At 37.0% G+C, this 18045-nt stretch overlaps 1 protein-coding gene across 1 annotated transcript in view; it reads left to right on the plus strand.

Moving 5' to 3' along the window:
* Positions 1–16639, plus strand: part of antxr1d (ANTXR cell adhesion molecule 1d) — a 29394-nt gene extending 12755 nt beyond the window's left edge. The window contains exons 12-18 of the mRNA XM_067420645.1: positions 4034–4112; positions 4461–4556; positions 6873–6911; positions 7700–7801; positions 8263–8430; positions 8534–8614; positions 15416–16639. Coding sequence (XP_067276746.1) covers positions 4034–4112; positions 4461–4556; positions 6873–6911; positions 7700–7801; positions 8263–8430; positions 8534–8614; positions 15416–15661 — 811 coding nt within the window. The 3' untranslated portion in view covers positions 15662–16639. The remainder of the gene's footprint in view (positions 1–4033; positions 4113–4460; positions 4557–6872; positions 6912–7699; positions 7802–8262; positions 8431–8533; positions 8615–15415) is intronic.
* Positions 16640–18045: the final 1406 nt, after the last annotated feature.

Raw genomic sequence — 18045 nt, forward strand, 5'->3', positions numbered from 1 at the left:
GGGCTGTGTACCAAAACGTACGCCCGTCAGCAGAAATTCTTTCGTGATCTGGTTGCGCTAGTTTGTGTGTGTGTGTGTGTGTGTGTGTGCGTGCGTGCGTGCGTGCGTGCGTGCGCGCGGGGCCATGTAATACAGAAATAATATTCCAATCAATCGCGGGTGGATGAGAAATAAATCATTGTGTTTGCTTGATAAAGAGGTTTACGAGCCCTGTGGTCGAGAGAATCTTTGCAGTTGCCGCTTTCAAAATAATCTTTGCCTCATGTGAACTGAACTGAAATTAAATTAAATATGCAAATCTTATCCAATCCTAGCCGTGGGCATTTACTTCCAAGTCTCCAGTGCTTCACGCCCATCAAAACCCAGCGTTCAGAAGACAGCCTCAAAACCAGTGTAGAAAATAGCCTATTAATTATTGGTTATGATGTTTTGAATGTGAAAACCACTCAGACATCATTAGTTGACCTCAGACAACAGTATAAAAAAAGAAAAAAAGCCAGTTCATGACACCTTTAATTTTCACAATCATCCATGGCAATCCTAAACTGTATATCAGTCTACTCATCCAGTAACTGGAACGGGCATTTTTATTTATTTCTCTCATATCTCACCACAGACTCACTCTACCTTTTCATAAAAAATGCAGCTGGCGCCATCTGATATATTGATTATAGTAAAAATGACCATGGGGTACTTAATATTTAAAATTACTGTAATGTTGTAATTTTGGCTAGGCAGTTGTTTTGTACATTATAATGGGCTGTTCCTTTATTAGGAGAAGCTTAAAGATAATATGCACATAAGATAATACAATTAAAGTCAGATATTTTGAATATTTTTATATTTTATTTTCATCTAAATTTCAACTATTTTCAATAAATATTTTCATCTAATTTTTATATTGTATTATTAATTTATATTGTTATACTGATAATATTTTGTGATATAATGACATTGCTACATGCCATTATTTGGTTTCAGAGATCTCGTAGAGTCTGGGTATCTCAAAAGTCAGCCAGATGTGGTATGTATTCATATTAGGGAAAAACGGAGATGAAGTATTTCATCATAATCAGGTTAAAAGGAGGGATGGGATTATTCAGGCTAATTAGAGCCAATGAATAGTCTCTTGAAATTAAACATATTGCTATCCTTTTATGCAGATTTTTATGTTGTGATGCACAGAAATAAGACCAACCATTGAGTCAAATAATGTCTGTATATGCTGATTACATTGTTAAAGGTAATTTAAGTGGCGTTCCTTCATTTTTGAAGGGTGAGAAAAGGCACTTTTAGGGCAAAGTCTACCGTCTCCTCCTCCTCTGCATCCATGTCTTGTGAGTCGAAGCTGTCAGTGCTGTCACCTAAACGCGTGGTGACTGAGTGGCCTCCTGAAGACGTGCTCAAAAAGAGCCAGCCGCTTCCTGATTGATGGAAAATGAGATGGATCTGTCACTGGACCTCTCTCCACACAGCCTCCCCCTTTTATCCTGTTGTGCCCCCTTTGAGCCCATCCCCCATCCTGCCAACAGAGTGGCACCGGGAGGGTTGTGCAGGACAGACAGAGAGGAGTTAGGGCAATACCCCTTTAGCAACTTATTTTCAGCTCCATCTTCTCCTCCACCAATGCAGAGGAAGAGGGGTCGCCTACATCAAGAAAGCTGGGACTTTTCCCAAAACCAGCGCACTAAATGCCTATGGTAGAGCCAAACATCTGTGATATTGGGAGGAATTCCATTTTTGAGAAAGTTGTCAGGGGGAACTGGATGTGGCATTGTCAGTTTTGATGTCCATACAAGTCTTCATAGACTGTCATCAGTCACATGACAAACCCTTCTTTTTCATCTCTTTCAACATGTTTTACTAAACATCTTAAAAGAAGACTTTATTTTAAGATCCCCACATAGGCGTAATTTGCGGGTGGGACAGGTGGGACATGTCCCCACCACTTTTTTAAAACATCTTGCTTCACGGATGAACCTAACTAATACAAACAAAACATCTCTGGTTAACTAGAAGAGTATCATTTTGTTCGTTTGTTAAATAAGAGGCGATCTGGGGCTCGTTGCCGCTGTTATCAGATTTCTCTCGCGGCTCATGCAGTCTCCACACAGACGAGAGCTTTAATCTAACGCTTAACGCCGTTGCAGCGACTTTCTATTTGTTCCGGTCAGATCACGAAACAAAATGCACAAAAACTGTCCCTGCTCTTGATGTACAACCACTGATGGTATTCGGTTTTGATGAGATGAAAAAATAGGCTACGAGGGCAGATTAGAAACGAGAACTTCTGACAAGTTTAACAGATTAGACCAGGGATTATAAGCAAAGTGTGCAAATCTATATTATTCACGTGAAAAATCTTGGCACAACACTATTGTGTTTAGGTGCAATAATTAAACGAGATCTATATCAATAAATTAACTATTTAATTCATTCTTAAAGTTAATACAAGACATCTTAATACAAATTTTTCTGCAATTATTATTGTACATATTTTACATCTGATATAACATTGTATCAGCATATCACATATAATCTATATATTACATAGATCAATGAACATAATATTTTACTAATTAAAAAGTTTGTCGTCAGTGAGGTTTTTTTTTTTTTTTTTGCAAGGTTAAAAGTATTTACAACATTACAATGATTTCTATTTCAGATAAATGCTTTCTTTTTAACTTAATCATGGTTTTCACAAAAAAATTTTTTTAAATTAAATTAAATTTTTAACATTCATAATGATGTTTATTGAGCAGCAAATCAGCATATGAGAATGATATCTAAAGGATCATTTGACACTACTGGAGTAATGGCTGCAGAAAATCCAGCTTTGCCATCAGGAATATATTACATTTTAAAATATATGAAAATAAAAATGTATATTGTAATAATATAGGTCATTTAGACAAGTTGTTAAGATCTCTTCTGAAACTTTTGATCAGAAACATGTGAAATTATTAAGGGCATTTTATTGGAAGTAAATCCTAAGAAGCAGGAAATTTGAGAAAAAGTCTTAATTTGGCTCCCCAATCTCATTTGTGACTTTGAGAAGATAATCAGTTTTTCCAGTCTCTTTGCCTTATTTGTATTCCGGGATATAAAGTATTTTTAGACATGCATTGTTGTTCTACCTTAGATAGCACTTATCAGTCAAGTTCCTGTGCCTACATGACTTCAGCCTGAGTGTAGATTTGTTATCCATCCAAGAGGAATGCATTGGAAATCATTCAGGCAGCTGTGAGAAACAAACATTAATCACTTATTTTTTAATCCTGCCTCCAGATTACACATTTTAACAAGAAAATGCTGATCTTAAAGAGCTAGTTTACCCAATAATGACAATTTGCCCATGATTTACTCACCCTCAAGCCATCTTAGGTGTAAATGACATTTTTCTTTCAGATGAACACAGAGTAATATTAAAAAATGTCCTGGCTCTTCCAAGCTTTATTCCAAGGTTTTTTTTTTTTTTTTTACTTTATAATGCTTAACTATGTTAGCTACGTCTAACGAAACTGCACACCAGTTACGCTCGTCAGATGTAGTGTAGACATTTTGAACAACGAGAGACATTACACTTTCTCCATAAGTTTAATACGGAAGACGGTCCACCGGAAGTTAGAAATGATACATTATAACGTTTTAAATATGGATATTTTCCTTACACAAACGCATCACTTCGCTTCCTTTATTAACCTGTCGAAGCCGTGTGGTACAGTTATGATGGATATAGATGGACTTTTATGGACTTCAAAAAAGAGCAACAGTGACTGCCATTATAAAGCTTGGAGAGCCAGGACATTTTTTAATATAACTCTGATTGTATTCGTCTGAAAGAAGAAAGTCATATACACCTAGGATGGCTTGAGGGTGAGTAAATCATGGGCTAATTTTCTTTTTTGGTTGACCCTTATTTCTTAATGGATTTAATAATAACCACATAACAAGCTCAAACATGTCCATCAGAGGAATGCAATGAATGTGCCTATTCAGAAGGTGTGTTTGAGATGTTTTTGTTGTTTCGCAGGGTGATCTATCTGCAAGTTAGCATGAATGAGGGTTTGTCCTACATCACAAGCTCAGTGCACATCACTACTACTGAATGTGTAAGTACATCTGTCTTTTTTTGACAAATCCACTTCTGCCTGTAAAAACATGAACGGCGGATTGGTGTGACAGTAATTCAACCTCTCTGAATGTCTTTCTCAACTTGTCTGTCTACAACTTGTTTGGTTCTTTTCCCTTCTCTCTTACCTTTTGTTTTCTCTTATGAGGTCTCCTCTGCTTTCTTTCATCAGAGGAGTCTGGTTTTGTCACGTAAGTTAAGGTTAGCAGTAAAAACAAAAAATGAATTCCATCTCTTGGAACAGCCATTTGCCCTCTTTTTCATTCTCCTTACCTGTTCTCATGTGTTTATGCCAGTAAAACCTATGTTTGTATCTCTCTGAGTGCAGTTTGATGGGACCATCCTGCTCATCTCATTACTGGCTGTTTTCCTGTTGTTGGGTCTGGTGCTGATTTGGTGGTTCTGGCCTCTGTGCTGTACAGTGGTACGTCTGTACGTCTCACATGCGAAGCTGTACAAAATTAACATTTACAGTGCACACCACCATTTAAAATGTATGAATGTCTTTGCATAAAATAACACAAAACATCTTAGGCCGTATTTTAACGATCTAAGCGCATGGTCTTAAGTGCATGGCGCAGGTGCACTGAGCGTGTCCGAATTCACTTTTGCTACTTTAACGACAGAAAAAAAATTGTTGGGTTGTACCTAGTCTCTTAATGAGTCATGGGTGTGTTTAAAAGCCAGGTGCGCTTGCACTATGGTGGATTGCTATTTACATGACGGAATATAGACACCCTCAACCTGACGAGTCAGTTTAAATACATGTGTGTTACTGCTACGATTGGTTAAATAATTAGCCAATTTCATTCATCATTGCTGCAAATAGATCATTCTGATACATGCAGTGACTATCCATTATAACATGTAGGCATTTTTATGTTTATGTAGGCAATAATAATCTTTTACATTGTAATCCTTTTATTTTTATTATTTCAATATTTTATTATAATATTTAATATTATGTTTGTGTGCTGCTGCGGATCTCTGTGTGTGTAACAAGCAGAGTGTACTCACGTTGTGTACACGCCTATAGGCGCATATTACTCACGTGCTCTTTAAATAACATTTGTCTCAAAATAGCAACACGCCAACAATGCGCCTGAACACACCGCGGTTTCAGACCATCACGCCCATGGGCGAACAGATAGGCACGAGTGCATTTGGACGTGAAAATGATAACTGTGCATGGGTGAAACTAGCAAATAACTCTTGCGTCATGTAGGGTCCCCTTATGTTAAAGACTCATAATGCAAGCAATTTGCTCAAAATTAAAATTCTGTCATTAATCTCTTACCCTCATGACGTTTCAAACCCGTAAGATCTTCGGAATACGAATTAAGATGTTTTTGATGAAATCCGAGTGGTTTCTGAACCATCCACCATCACCATCATTTTAACTTTCAAGGTCCAGAAAGGTGAAAAGTGTGACCAGTGGTTCAGCCTTTAAGGGTTAGTTCACCCAAAAATGACAATTCTGTCATACTCACCCTCCATGTCGTTCGACACCCGTAAGACCTCCGTTCATCTTCGGGACACAAATGAAGATATTTTTGTTGAAATCCGATGGCTCAGAAAGGCCTTTATTGGCAGCAATGTCATTTCCTCTCTCAAGACTCATAAAATGCATTAAAGACATAATTGCAAAGCCCATCTCACTACAATCATTTTATGAAGCGACAAGAACAGTTTTTGTGCACAAAAAACCCTAAATAACGGCTTATATAGCGATGGCCGATTTCAAAACACTGCTTCCTGAAGCTTCGGAGCTTTATGAATTAGTGTATTGATTCATGATTCGGATTGCCAAAGTCACTTGATTTCAGCAGTTTGGTGGTTTGACACGCGATCCGAATCATGAATCGATACGCTGATTCATTTAGATCCGAGGAAGCTGTGTTTTGAAATCGTTCATCACTATATAAGTCGTTATTTTGTTTAGTTTTTTGCGCACAAAAACGATTCTTGCCAGTTCATAAATTTTTTGTAGAGCCACTTTAGTGAGATGGATTTTTTCTGAGCCATCGGATTTCAACAAAAATATCTTCATTTGTGTTCCGAAGATGAACGGAGGTCTTACGGGGCTGGAACGGCAGGAGGGTGAGGAATTAATGACAGAATTCACATTTTTAGGTGATCTAACCCTTTATTGTTGTGAAGCGATGAGAATACTTTTTGTATTCTTCCACGCAAAAATAAAGTTGCCATTTTTGTTTGTTTTTTGTGCACAAAAAGTATTCTCGTCGCTTTATAACATTAAGATTGATTCACTGGAGTCACATGGACTATTTTAATGATGTGTTTACTACCTTTCTGGACCTTGAAAGTTGCAATGCCATAGCTGTCTATAGCTGGTTCAGAAAGTTCTCAGATTTCATCAAAAAGATCTTCATTTGGGTTCTGAAGATGAACAAAGATCTTACGGGTTTGTGCTATTATTGCAATTATTGTTGTTATTCATAAATTATGCATTAATTTGTGTTATTCACACACTTAAACAATGATTTAACAATATTAGTATATTCATAATTATTATTATAAATAATATGTTTGTGTTATTCATACTCAAACAATGATTGAACAATGTTGTCACTTTCCCTCAGTGACATTAACTCTGCTTATGCTTCATGCATTATAATGCTTTTATACTTTATAATGTACTGTGTATAGTGTTTCTGTTTATACTGTACTGCTCTTTGCTTAGATTACATTCTTTCGCTGAGAATTATTTTTATTTCAGGTCATCAAGGAAGTGCCTCCACCCCCTCCCCCTGAGCCTGTGAGTCTTAGCCTCATTTTGTGCTCATGTTTGTGTATGTGTGTATTTAGGCTCAACCATACACTCAAATGAACCATGGAAATTTAGAGTTGATATGAATCAGGGAAATTTAAAAAAAAAATAGATTGCACATGATAAAACAACTAACTCTCATAAGCTGAATCCAGTGCGTTCCAGAAATGCCATCATTCACTGTAAACCACATTCCGTAACATTGCCAATATCAGCTACTAACTATGAGTGCAACTGCTTTGAAAAACTGTCCGTCACCATTTAAGGGCATTTTCTATGGCACAGCCGTGTAAATAAAGACAAGTGAGCAGTGTAAGTGGACACACAGGCTCAACCGCAGGATGGCTGAATGGCAAAATTCAGGGAAAAGGGCTCATAATGATCCTCTTGTGTTTGCTTTGTTTCCAGAGGTCAAAGGCAAGCAGTCACTGAGGCTGATAGGAAATAAAAGAGCTTTGTGAAAATGGCTTTAGTGTGTGCATCTGTGCTTCTTAACACTGAGAGCGCAAACAAGGAGCTCTGTCTCTAAGGTTTCCCTTTGATTTGTAAACACAATGTGATTGCTACTTTTTAGGCTAACATTATTTGACAGCATCTTTGTGTTTATTCCATGTAGGCTAATGCTAATGCATTGCTAATGGCGAATTTAAAAGACAGTTCTGGCAAAATAGACAGAAAATGAATGTTGTTGTCTACATGACTTTGAATCATAGTCACTTTGCTAATTATTACTAGTGCAATATTAGTTTTTTACATAAGTTTTGTGTGCTCAACAGGAGCCTGATGATGATGATGATGGCATGCCCAAAAAGAAATGGCCTACAGTAGATGCATCCTACTATGGTGGAAGAGGAGTTGGTGGAATTAAAAGAATGGAGGTGATGCATATACACGATATGCTTTTATATAGGGTGTCATTTGATCATAGGTTAACACAGGCTACAGGGGATGAAGACCACACGAGATGAGTGATGTTATGAACCCTCAAGGCACTAGAACACATCACTGTGACCTTAAATGCTCCCTGTCTGCCTTGTGCCAAAACTAGATCATGTGACATCATAAGACATGCTGATGCCTGTAGATTACTCCTGTAATTTGCAAAGGTAGCAATATTGGACATATTCATTACTGTTCTTTGTGAAATACACACCTTTTTACAGCTATAATACCGATTATATGTTAAATGCACTACTTAAACACAGCCTTAGTGAATTATTGTTTGCTCTCAGGATCACTGAAACATGCAAGCTTATTGATATTGTTTTTTTTAATGTAGAAACAACCATTTTCCATAGTCTGTGTGGTTATAAGTGGACTGTGTTCCACTGGTCTTTAGGTGCGCTGGGGAGACAAGGGCTCCACGGAGGAAGGAGCAAAACTGGAGAAGCCAAAGAACGCTGTGGTTAAAATGCCTGAAGACGAATACGAGCCCTATGAACCCAGACTCAGAAAGCCTCATGGGCGCAGACCTGCCCATCACAGAAAGTGGTACAGTCCTATTCAGGTACTGGAGTTTTTTCCTTAAAATGTAATATGAACTATCTGTTTAATCTCTGAAATGTTTTAAGGTCAAAAGGTTTTTAACAGAAAAATGATATGTGTAATAGGGAAAACTGGATGCATTGTGGGCTCTGTTTCGTCGAGGATACGACCAGGTGTCACTCATGAGACCCCAGCCTGGAGATCAGGTACAATTTATAGATCTATTTATTATTGATAAGTATTTATGTTTTTTTGTGTTTTTTTTCTTGGTTATAGTTTTGCAGGGGTGTTTTGTTTTCTTGATCTCACAGAGCAAGAGTTTCATGTGGATTTTAGAAAAACTAAATTAACTTTTTCTATGAAATGAATCATTTTGGCCTAATAATACGTAATTTGCATGCTTTGCAGGGACGCTAATCCCAAAATGCATTGCATCAAGCTTTAAACATAGATTATCAATTCACTACCGCTTATGGATGCATTGAAATGGTCAAAAGTGGCAGTAAAGTATTTATATTTCAAATCAATTTTGTTCTTTTGAACTTCAAAGAATGCAAAACAAATGTATCCCTGTTTTCACAAAAATATTAAGCAGCATAACTGTTTTCAACATTAATAATGATACAAAGTATTTTTCTTGAGCACCAAATCAGCATATTACATTTCTGAAAGATCATGTGACACTGAAGTAATGGTTACTGATACAAATATAAAAATACACTTTTCCATCGCAGTGATACATTACATTTTAAAATATTTTCAAATACAAAATAGTTATATTAAATTGTAATAATATTTCACAATATTACTGTTTTTACAAACAGTACATTCTGCCTTGATGAGTATTAGAGACTCCTTTAATATACTACTAATAATAATTGATTCCATAGGTTGTGGGTTATGTTTGCTTATGGGACGCAGGCATAGAAGGAAGTGAGGCAGTTCACTTATTTTTGGAACAGATCTGTTGTGACATTCCCCTCCCTCCTGAGCATGCTCAGTAGCCGGGACAGGAAATAGCAGTGTAATTACACTGCTCTTAATTCCTCCTCGCATGGTGCAGTCGTGTGGCCGAGCACAGTCTCTCATTCTCTTGCGCCTTTTGTAAGAGACGTCCCTCAGTGTCTGAGCCCTGCTCTCTGCACCCTGCATTATTCCATCAGCACAAGCTGTGTCATGGCAACACATCTGTGTGTCTGTGAAAGGCATCTTTCATGTGGGCCCCAGTGCCGCGGGCCGTACAGTATGATCCCATTGACATGGCCAGACTATAGCTCCGTTCCCACTGTAGATGGACCAATCTGATTTACTTTGGTTTTATTCTTCACGGCTTCATAATGGGCCACTTGTCTGAGGGACCGCCAGTGTCCAGCTGCTCAATGTACTTTGCATGAGCTTTAGATGGTGCTGGTGAAGGCAGCAGACTCTGTAAAGGATGAGGTTTGGATGGAAACAGCTGTGCCATTCAGGGAGATTTGGGGCGTAGTTGTGTGTTTCATGCCCACCTGCAGCTCACTAGACAGCAGACACAAACAACTCGCTGTGCCCAAACAAGACCTCTGCTCATCTACAGACGGCCTAATCTCTATATTAGTCCACATCTTTCTCTTTATAACTCTTTGCATTCCCTAGCTGTGACTGATCCTCTGTCTGTCTCTTTCTCCTCTGTCTGTCTCGTCTGTCTTTTCTTCTGTTTTGTATTCCTACCAAAGGGCCTCTTATGTATGTGGCTCTAGGTTTGTGGAGTTCAAAGATATATTGCAACTAAACCTACTCTCGTTATATTGCTTGTAAATCAGCAATGTATTGTTATTTTCTTATTTGTAAAACACATTGGTTAGGGATTTGTTTGTCTTAATAATTTAGTTCACATCTTTCTCCCTTTATAACACATATTTTTAAAAAACAAGCATGACATTTCAGCATGACATTTCTCATAATTAAAGTCTTTTAAACATTTGTTTTGAGGATATTTTTAGCCCATCTGTTTTTGTTTCTTTTTGTTTTTGTAATATATATTACAAGATTACAAAAGATAATTACCTCTAAAGTAAAAGAAAAAAAAAAAAGTTACCTCTAAAATACCACTATTGTCGAGGAGGATTCAGAAAGTTATTTGTGACCCTGGACCACAAAACCAGTCATAAGAGTATTTTTTTTTAATTGAGATTTCTTTTGCTGTATGGATAGAACAATATTTAGCCGAGAACTATTTGAAAATCTGGAATCTGAAGGTGCAAAACAATCTAAATATTGAGGAAAATCACCTTTAAAGTTGTCCAAATGAAGTCCTTAGCAATGCATATTACTAACAGAAGGAAATTTACAAAATCTCTTCATGGAACATGATTTACTTCATATGCTCATGATCTTTGGCATAAAATAAAATCATTTTGACCCATACAATGTTTAGTTGGCTATTGCCACAAATATACCCGTGCGACTTATGACTGGTTTTGTGGTCCAGAGTCACATTTGTGATTTTACTGTAGCAAGAACCTAAGGAATTTTTGGAATAAACTACTTTTACCATGGTAACATTTTGTAAGGGCAATGTCAACAGCAAAGCAGCTCTAGATAATATGTATGTTATTATTCTATTATTCTAGTAATTATTTCTATTGGCTTCAGCATCTACTGCCTATGCATGCTTACATTTCAGTTTCAAAATATTGCTGTCATTATTTTATAAATGCAAGTAATTGAAATATATTGAACTGTGTTGTTCAAATCTTTGAAGTTACATTTATGTATATATTTTAAATGAACGTTAAAGGGATTGTTCAACCAAAAAGGAAAATACTGTAAACATTTACTCAACCTCAATCTGTTCAAAACCTGTGCCAATTTCTTTCTTCTGCTGAACATAAAATATATTTTGAAGAATATGGGTAACCAAAGAGTTGCGGGCCCCATTGACTTCCATAATATGGAGGGAACTTTCATTTTTGGTTGAACTATCTCTCTGTACATTAACACATGACCTGAGATAATGTATAGATGAGTCCTGGGTTAAACTCTTTACCCATTGGCCTCAGTGCACTCATTGTGATGCAAAGGTGACAGCCTTGCTTTATTACTCACTTATAGTTTTTGTGTAAAGAAAGAAGCTCTTGTTGTTGAAAGTCTTTGTTTGGCAAGTTTACAAGCTTCACCTCACATGCTCAGTATCTGCCCCCTCACGTCTAAGTGCCACCTACAATTGAGACAAAGAAACTGTGGAATAGAGAGTGTTTTTGTTGTGTTTCTCCTAATGACCCACAGGAATGTAAAAATTGTGTCAAGAAAGACTCTGGTTAACAGAAGGAAATGGCTTTTTAACATAATTTACGAGTCAAGGTGAATGACATGCTCCTCTGATTGTTCTCGAGGATTCTCCTCTCATCTGCGGTTCTACGTTATAGTCTAACCCTCACGTAACCAATGCTTGGTGGTCTGATTTAACAGCTTATTAAACAGAGAGTCCCATAACGTGACGTGGGGCCCATTTGGCAAAGGGGGAGCTGAGTTTTATTGTGATAGGCTATTGTCAGGTTGGTGGGGGGTGGTGGCGATTGATTCATGCCTGTCTGGCTGGGGGGGTGAGGGTGGGGGTAAAGCCACCACTTTGCCTTGTGCGACAAAAAGTACAATTTGGTGAGCAGCACACCAACAGGCCTGCACAAGGGTGAGCATATGGGCCGAATGAGAATTGAGACTCATGAATACTGTGCAGATGTGGGTGGAGGGAGAGGGGAAGAGAAATCTGTCCATATGGTGTTTTAACTAGTATGGATGACCCCCAGCAGGCTACAAGATTCTACAGGCTTTAGATCAGGGGTCTCAAACTCAAATTACCTGGGGACCACTAGCAAGGTGCTGCTTTCAATCAAGGGCCAGTTGAACAATTACAACTAATACAGGTGTTTTTACAACCTTTTTTAAAAAACAGTTTACTGTTGTTGAAGCAATTTTATTCTGTCACATAATAATAGTGTTTTTTTTTTTAAATAAATAATTTAAGATTTAAATGTAATACATGTACATTATTATTTACATTAAGATCTTTGACATTTTTTGGTCCCCATGAGGAAAACCGCTTATAAATGATACAAAAAAAATGTTTTCAGAAAATGTAAAAATGCGGAAAAAAATCTATTATGGGCAGGTTTAGGGTTTGGGGATAGAATATACTTTGTACAGTATAAAACAGTTATGTGTATGGGAAGTCCCCACACAACATGGAAACGTGCGTGCGTGTGTGTGAGAGAGAGGTGAGATGATTATATTTATATTTATATTTCTTATTTTCATTTGTTTAACAATACTTAATACACTCAGCAATACATTTTAATTTAATAATTTAATAACAACTTGCAAGTGATTATCTTTAATGTTACAACTTGCTCCACCTCCAAAACAACTTAAATTTTTGGTTAACCTCACCAAGCCCTGTAATTTTTAAGCCCTTTCCTCTACCCACCTGTCATATATCGATAGAGCACTTGTCATAAATGATCACTTTCTGCACTGATGATTTCTGGTTTGATTCTACGCTAACTTTTTTAAAGCCATTTTTAAAATAAGATTTCAATTAATAGTAAAATTCCACCAAATTAAATTGAATAATCCTTACATATTTTAGTTAAATACGTAATGAAGGACTGTTAAAAGATAAATGGTGTATTTTTATTTGAAAGCAATGTTGTCTAATGTCAACCACAGTTTTCAATCTGTATGTGACGATTGACCAACTAAACAGAAAGATACATGAACTTAGGCTTTGCCTGCCAAACTCACATGTATTAAAAACCATCCCAACACACTCAGACAACAATAATAGAAAACAGACACCCCCTTACATGAAGTCCCTCTCTGTCCGTCTGTTTCATACTTATGCGGATCGCTCCTGCATACTCAGAGATTTGAGACCACCCTTATTACTATAACACAATAAAAAGGCGTATCCTATCCTGCCTCAGTCCTCTAAGATCCTTGAACAAAAGGGAGGGAATCTCTCCTGTGACAATTTAGCTAGTGGCCTTTAAACTGTCCATCTGTTTGTCTGATAAGTGCTCAAACAGCATGACTGAGACTGACTCCCCCTTAACCGCTCTCCTTTCCACTCGAGTGAAAGTCATTTAAATGGAGTTCAGCAAGATCAGAGTAGGACACATATTAGTTCACACTGTGCTTTTTTGTTGAAGGTGATAGTAACAATTGCTGGTGTTTTTCTTGTGGTTGATCAGCCATGGCTGCCATGTTTTCTAGCTAATATTTCATTGTTCACCATTTATTCTTTGATTATGCATAATGATTTTTTTTTAAATTAAAATATATTATTATCCTACTCAGCATTACAATTATATACACTATCGTTCACAAGTTAAAACATAATAATAATACAGCATTAATTCAGCAAGTGTGTCTTTAAATTGATCATAAGTGACAGTAATGCCATTTTTGATGTTACAAAACATGTCTGTTTCAGGTAAATGCTGTTCATCAAAAAATCCTGAAAAAATGTATCATGGTTTCCATGAAAAATTATGAAGTAGCACAACTGTTTTCAACATTGCTAATAATCATGAATGTTTTTTTTTTGAGCACCGAACCATCACATTAGAATGATTTCTGAATGCTCATGTGACACTGGAGTAATGATGCTGAAAATTCATCACAGGAATACATTACATTTTCAAATATATTAAATAGAAAACAGTTTAAATTGTAATATCTCACAATATTGCTGTTTGTGCAGTAGGCCTATTTTTGATCAAATAAATGCATCCGTGCTGAGCATAAGAAACTTCTTTCAAAATAAAAATTAAAAAAACTGGCCAAACCCAAACTTTAGAACAGTACTGTATTTATTTGTTTATATTTTACAGGATTTACTTAAATTAATATTCTGAATACAAAATGAATCAGACGGCAATATTAGTAAATAAGAATTAACGGTAACACTTTTAGTATGGGGAACACATTCACTATTAACTACGACTTTTGCCTCAATAAACTCCTAATTTACTGCTTATTAATAGTTAGTACGGTAGTTTTTGTAGCATTTAAGTTTAGGTATGTAGGGATGTAGAATAAGATCATGCAGAATAAGGCATTAATATGTGCTTTATAAGTACTAATAAATGGCCAATATCTTAGTAATATGCATGCTAAAAAGCAACTAGTTAATAGTTATTAACTGAACCTTAAAAAAATGTTACCGAATTAACTTATTACTAACTTATTAGACTTCTTTTGAACCCAAACTTTTGTTCTGTGGAACAAACTACCATTTAAAAGTTCATGAAATTGTGTTTATCACTTTGCTTTTTAAAATGCTTTATTACGTGTAGCCAAATATACTGTGTTTAAGAGGAAGACGATTTAAAGCTTTACCTCCATTCATGCACTTGCATATGAATACGTAACTTTTATTAAGCCCTAACAAAAGTGGGTGTTGTAATGGATCCTGAGTCATCCAGAGTTTCATTTTCTGCACTTAATGAAGCGTGAAGTGAGTTTTGAATGGCTTTGGTCAGTCAGTCCCAAAGTTTGATGATTCCTCCTGGGCGATCAGCCCTGCTGACAAGGACTTAAGAATGTACGTTTTCTCAGAGACCGGTCTCTTGTTCCAACACCGTTTTCACAAATAGCTATTATTCCTTAAGCACAACGCTGCAACTCTTCAACCCCACCCCCATGATTTTAGGGACAGAATTGCAGTTGACAGCTGAGTTTCTGGATGTCTGAAATTGCTGTGGGTTCATCTCCTGGGCATTTTCGAGTGAAAAGCAAGCAAGAAAACTCAGCATAGGATCAGCTGCACCAGCGCTTGAGCTTTTGTTTTTAAATCCCACGCGTTTCGTGGTGAACTTGTCACCTCAGGGTTTGAAAATACAATGTATCCATACAAAATATGTAAAGAGTTTGGGTTTCGTTTTATCCCCAGAAGTTATAGCTACTGATAGCAGTGAAATTTCAGCTTTGAACTGACAGTGATACCACCATCTGGCTTGTTTCCATAGGGACGATGTATCAACTTTACCCGGGTGAAAGCAGAGGAGCCAAGGTCACCGCCACGCAGCCACCTTCCACCTCCGCCGCCCCCTGCAGACCATCAGCCACTCATGCGGACCCCGCCCAAAAGACCACCATCCCGGGGACCCTCCATCAACCGCTCACCCCCAGGACCTCCACCAGCCCGGGTACCCCCAGGCCCCCATGGACCCCCTCCTTCACGACCTCCACCCTGCCCTGGGAACAGGCATTGAGAACAATGGAGGGCCTTCACAGCTACCCAAAAATCTCTGCCTTTAATTCAAATTTGTGATATTTTCTAAAGCCAATGGGTTGCCACAATTTCAGATACATCAGTGTGTTTATGCAGAGTTAATGAAATGTGATTTGTCTGTGGAACACTCTTAAAAATAAAAGTGCTTTATTGGGATATATGGTTCCATGAAGAATCTTTATCACCCACTAGCTTTACATTCAAAGGGGTATTTAAAAAAAAAAAAAGTTCTTTTGATTTTTTAAATATTCTTCACATTTAGAAAAATATATATTTTAAGAACTATTCCTTGAAAGGTTCTTCTTTGGCATCCCTGCGGAAACCCCTTTTTGGAACCTTTATTTTTAAGAGTGTGTTCTTACTCTAAACAGAGGCACTGAAAGAGGACTGCATCATTGCATGAGATTATTACACATGGAAAATGAATTCATATTTTAAGGCACTTAAGAACTTTGAATGTTGACTTTAGGTATTTGTATATCAGATTTTGCATGACGTTAATTTTTCAGTAGATGACTACATGTTCAAGGATAGTGGAAAGAGTGTGGTATACATTACGCCTTGTTTTAATTTGTATAATATTAACTGGTCACATCTTTAAAAAGAAAACCGGACTCGCTGTGACTGCGGGGCAGTACAAACTTCTAATTTATTTAGCCTTGAGTTCCTGGTAGGCACTTGAATATAAAATGACAGGGTGTCCACCACTGGTACGGAACACTCAGCATGATATTTTATATAATATATATTTTGTTTTGCTTTGTGGATCTTGGTCATTAATAGTAGTCCTATACAGCAAGAAAATAATGTTATAAATAATATGTTCATGGGTTGGGGGGAAAAAGTCTGTACACATTATTTTGTTTTTGTTTTCTCATATGATATGAGAATAAGAACAATATTATCCCCATATCTAATGTATAAAAGACAGAAATAATAAATATTCTGTTCTAAAATAGTTTGAACTTGAGTTGAGTTTTTTTACTTATGCTTTGCCAGATCCTACAGATAATGAGTTAAAATGAGAATCTGGGAGCTGCATGTTTTATTTTTTATTTTTTTTCTTCCTGACTCCCTTTACCCATGCTTTACACTTCACCTCATTCCGCTCTGTAAGGAATTAATACTCAGCAGGAGCTTGATTCACATCATGTAACATGACATGATTCATATGGTCTGATGACTGCAGCTCCTTTGGCTGGGTGCACCGAACACTCATGAGAAACATCAATGTGTTGACAGTGGCCACAAAACGTGGAGCCCTGTGGCAGCACTGAGGATGTTCCCATTACAGGCACTGACAGTCACACATAGTGACTAATATCCCTCAGCCTGCTGTCTGTGCTGCGACAGCTCGATTGCTTTTGTACCAAAGGTGAATAATTCAGATGACCATACTTAAACCTGCACCTGTAAAATACAGTCTGTTTTCCATATCAGATTAAAAATGAAAAAGCGAGGATGGACATTATTTTAGAATGCATCCGTCTGAAAGCAGTTACAGAAACGTACAACCTAAAACCTATTCAGAGTAAATTTCACGTCCTTGACGTCTCATGTGAAGTGAAACAGTGCCCTCTCTTGGACAAAACCACTGCAGTACATCAGATAGGTTAATGTCCTATGGTTAATGTAGCTTAATTTAATTTGATTGAGGTTGACATTTTAATAGTAATTTATACCAATCGGGCTCTACTTCGATGGAAATACCAAGACCATTCGCAACATGCCTTGTGAGACGTCAGGGTCGCATTGTAGAAAATTCTGATAGTTCAGCAAATCCCAAATGGTAATTTTATGACTGAAAGTGGTGAAAATAAGCCACCAGCGCACAATAAAACATTAGGGGGAAAAGTTATGATCTCGCATGTTAAACCTGTCGCAGAAGCCCTTTAAATAACTAAAAGCAAGGCCAATTTTAACAACTCTTTTCACATCCTTATAGCAATCAATAAGTGGTCTAAATATTAAACAATGTAGCCTACATCTTCTGTGGAAGTCTCAGGTCAGGACCAAAAACTGTTAGTCAAATCATTGCATTCGATCCGAATGCGATGATTCGATGTCCTACCTGCCTGTCAACATGTATTTCCATAATTTGCAACCCGCTCGCGGACATCACACGTCATCAGCTGGTTTCATGTCACCGGGTGCTGTAAACAAACAGCAGCCTGCCATCTTTTACAGTTGTTCACGCTATTTTATTTAGATGCATCAAGTATTTTTTCAGCCAATAAATCATGCTTTGGTAAATAATAATTGAGAATTATTTGTTTTTTTTAATTATGAGATAATTAAATCAGTGGAAGTCAAGGCTAATATAATTTAAATTCAATAATTTGGATTAAAAAAGTTGACAGATAT

The sequence above is a fragment of the Pseudorasbora parva genome, chromosome 17 (assembly GCF_024679245.1).
Source record: "Pseudorasbora parva isolate DD20220531a chromosome 17, ASM2467924v1, whole genome shotgun sequence".
NCBI lineage: Eukaryota > Metazoa > Chordata > Actinopteri > Cypriniformes > Gobionidae > Pseudorasbora > Pseudorasbora parva.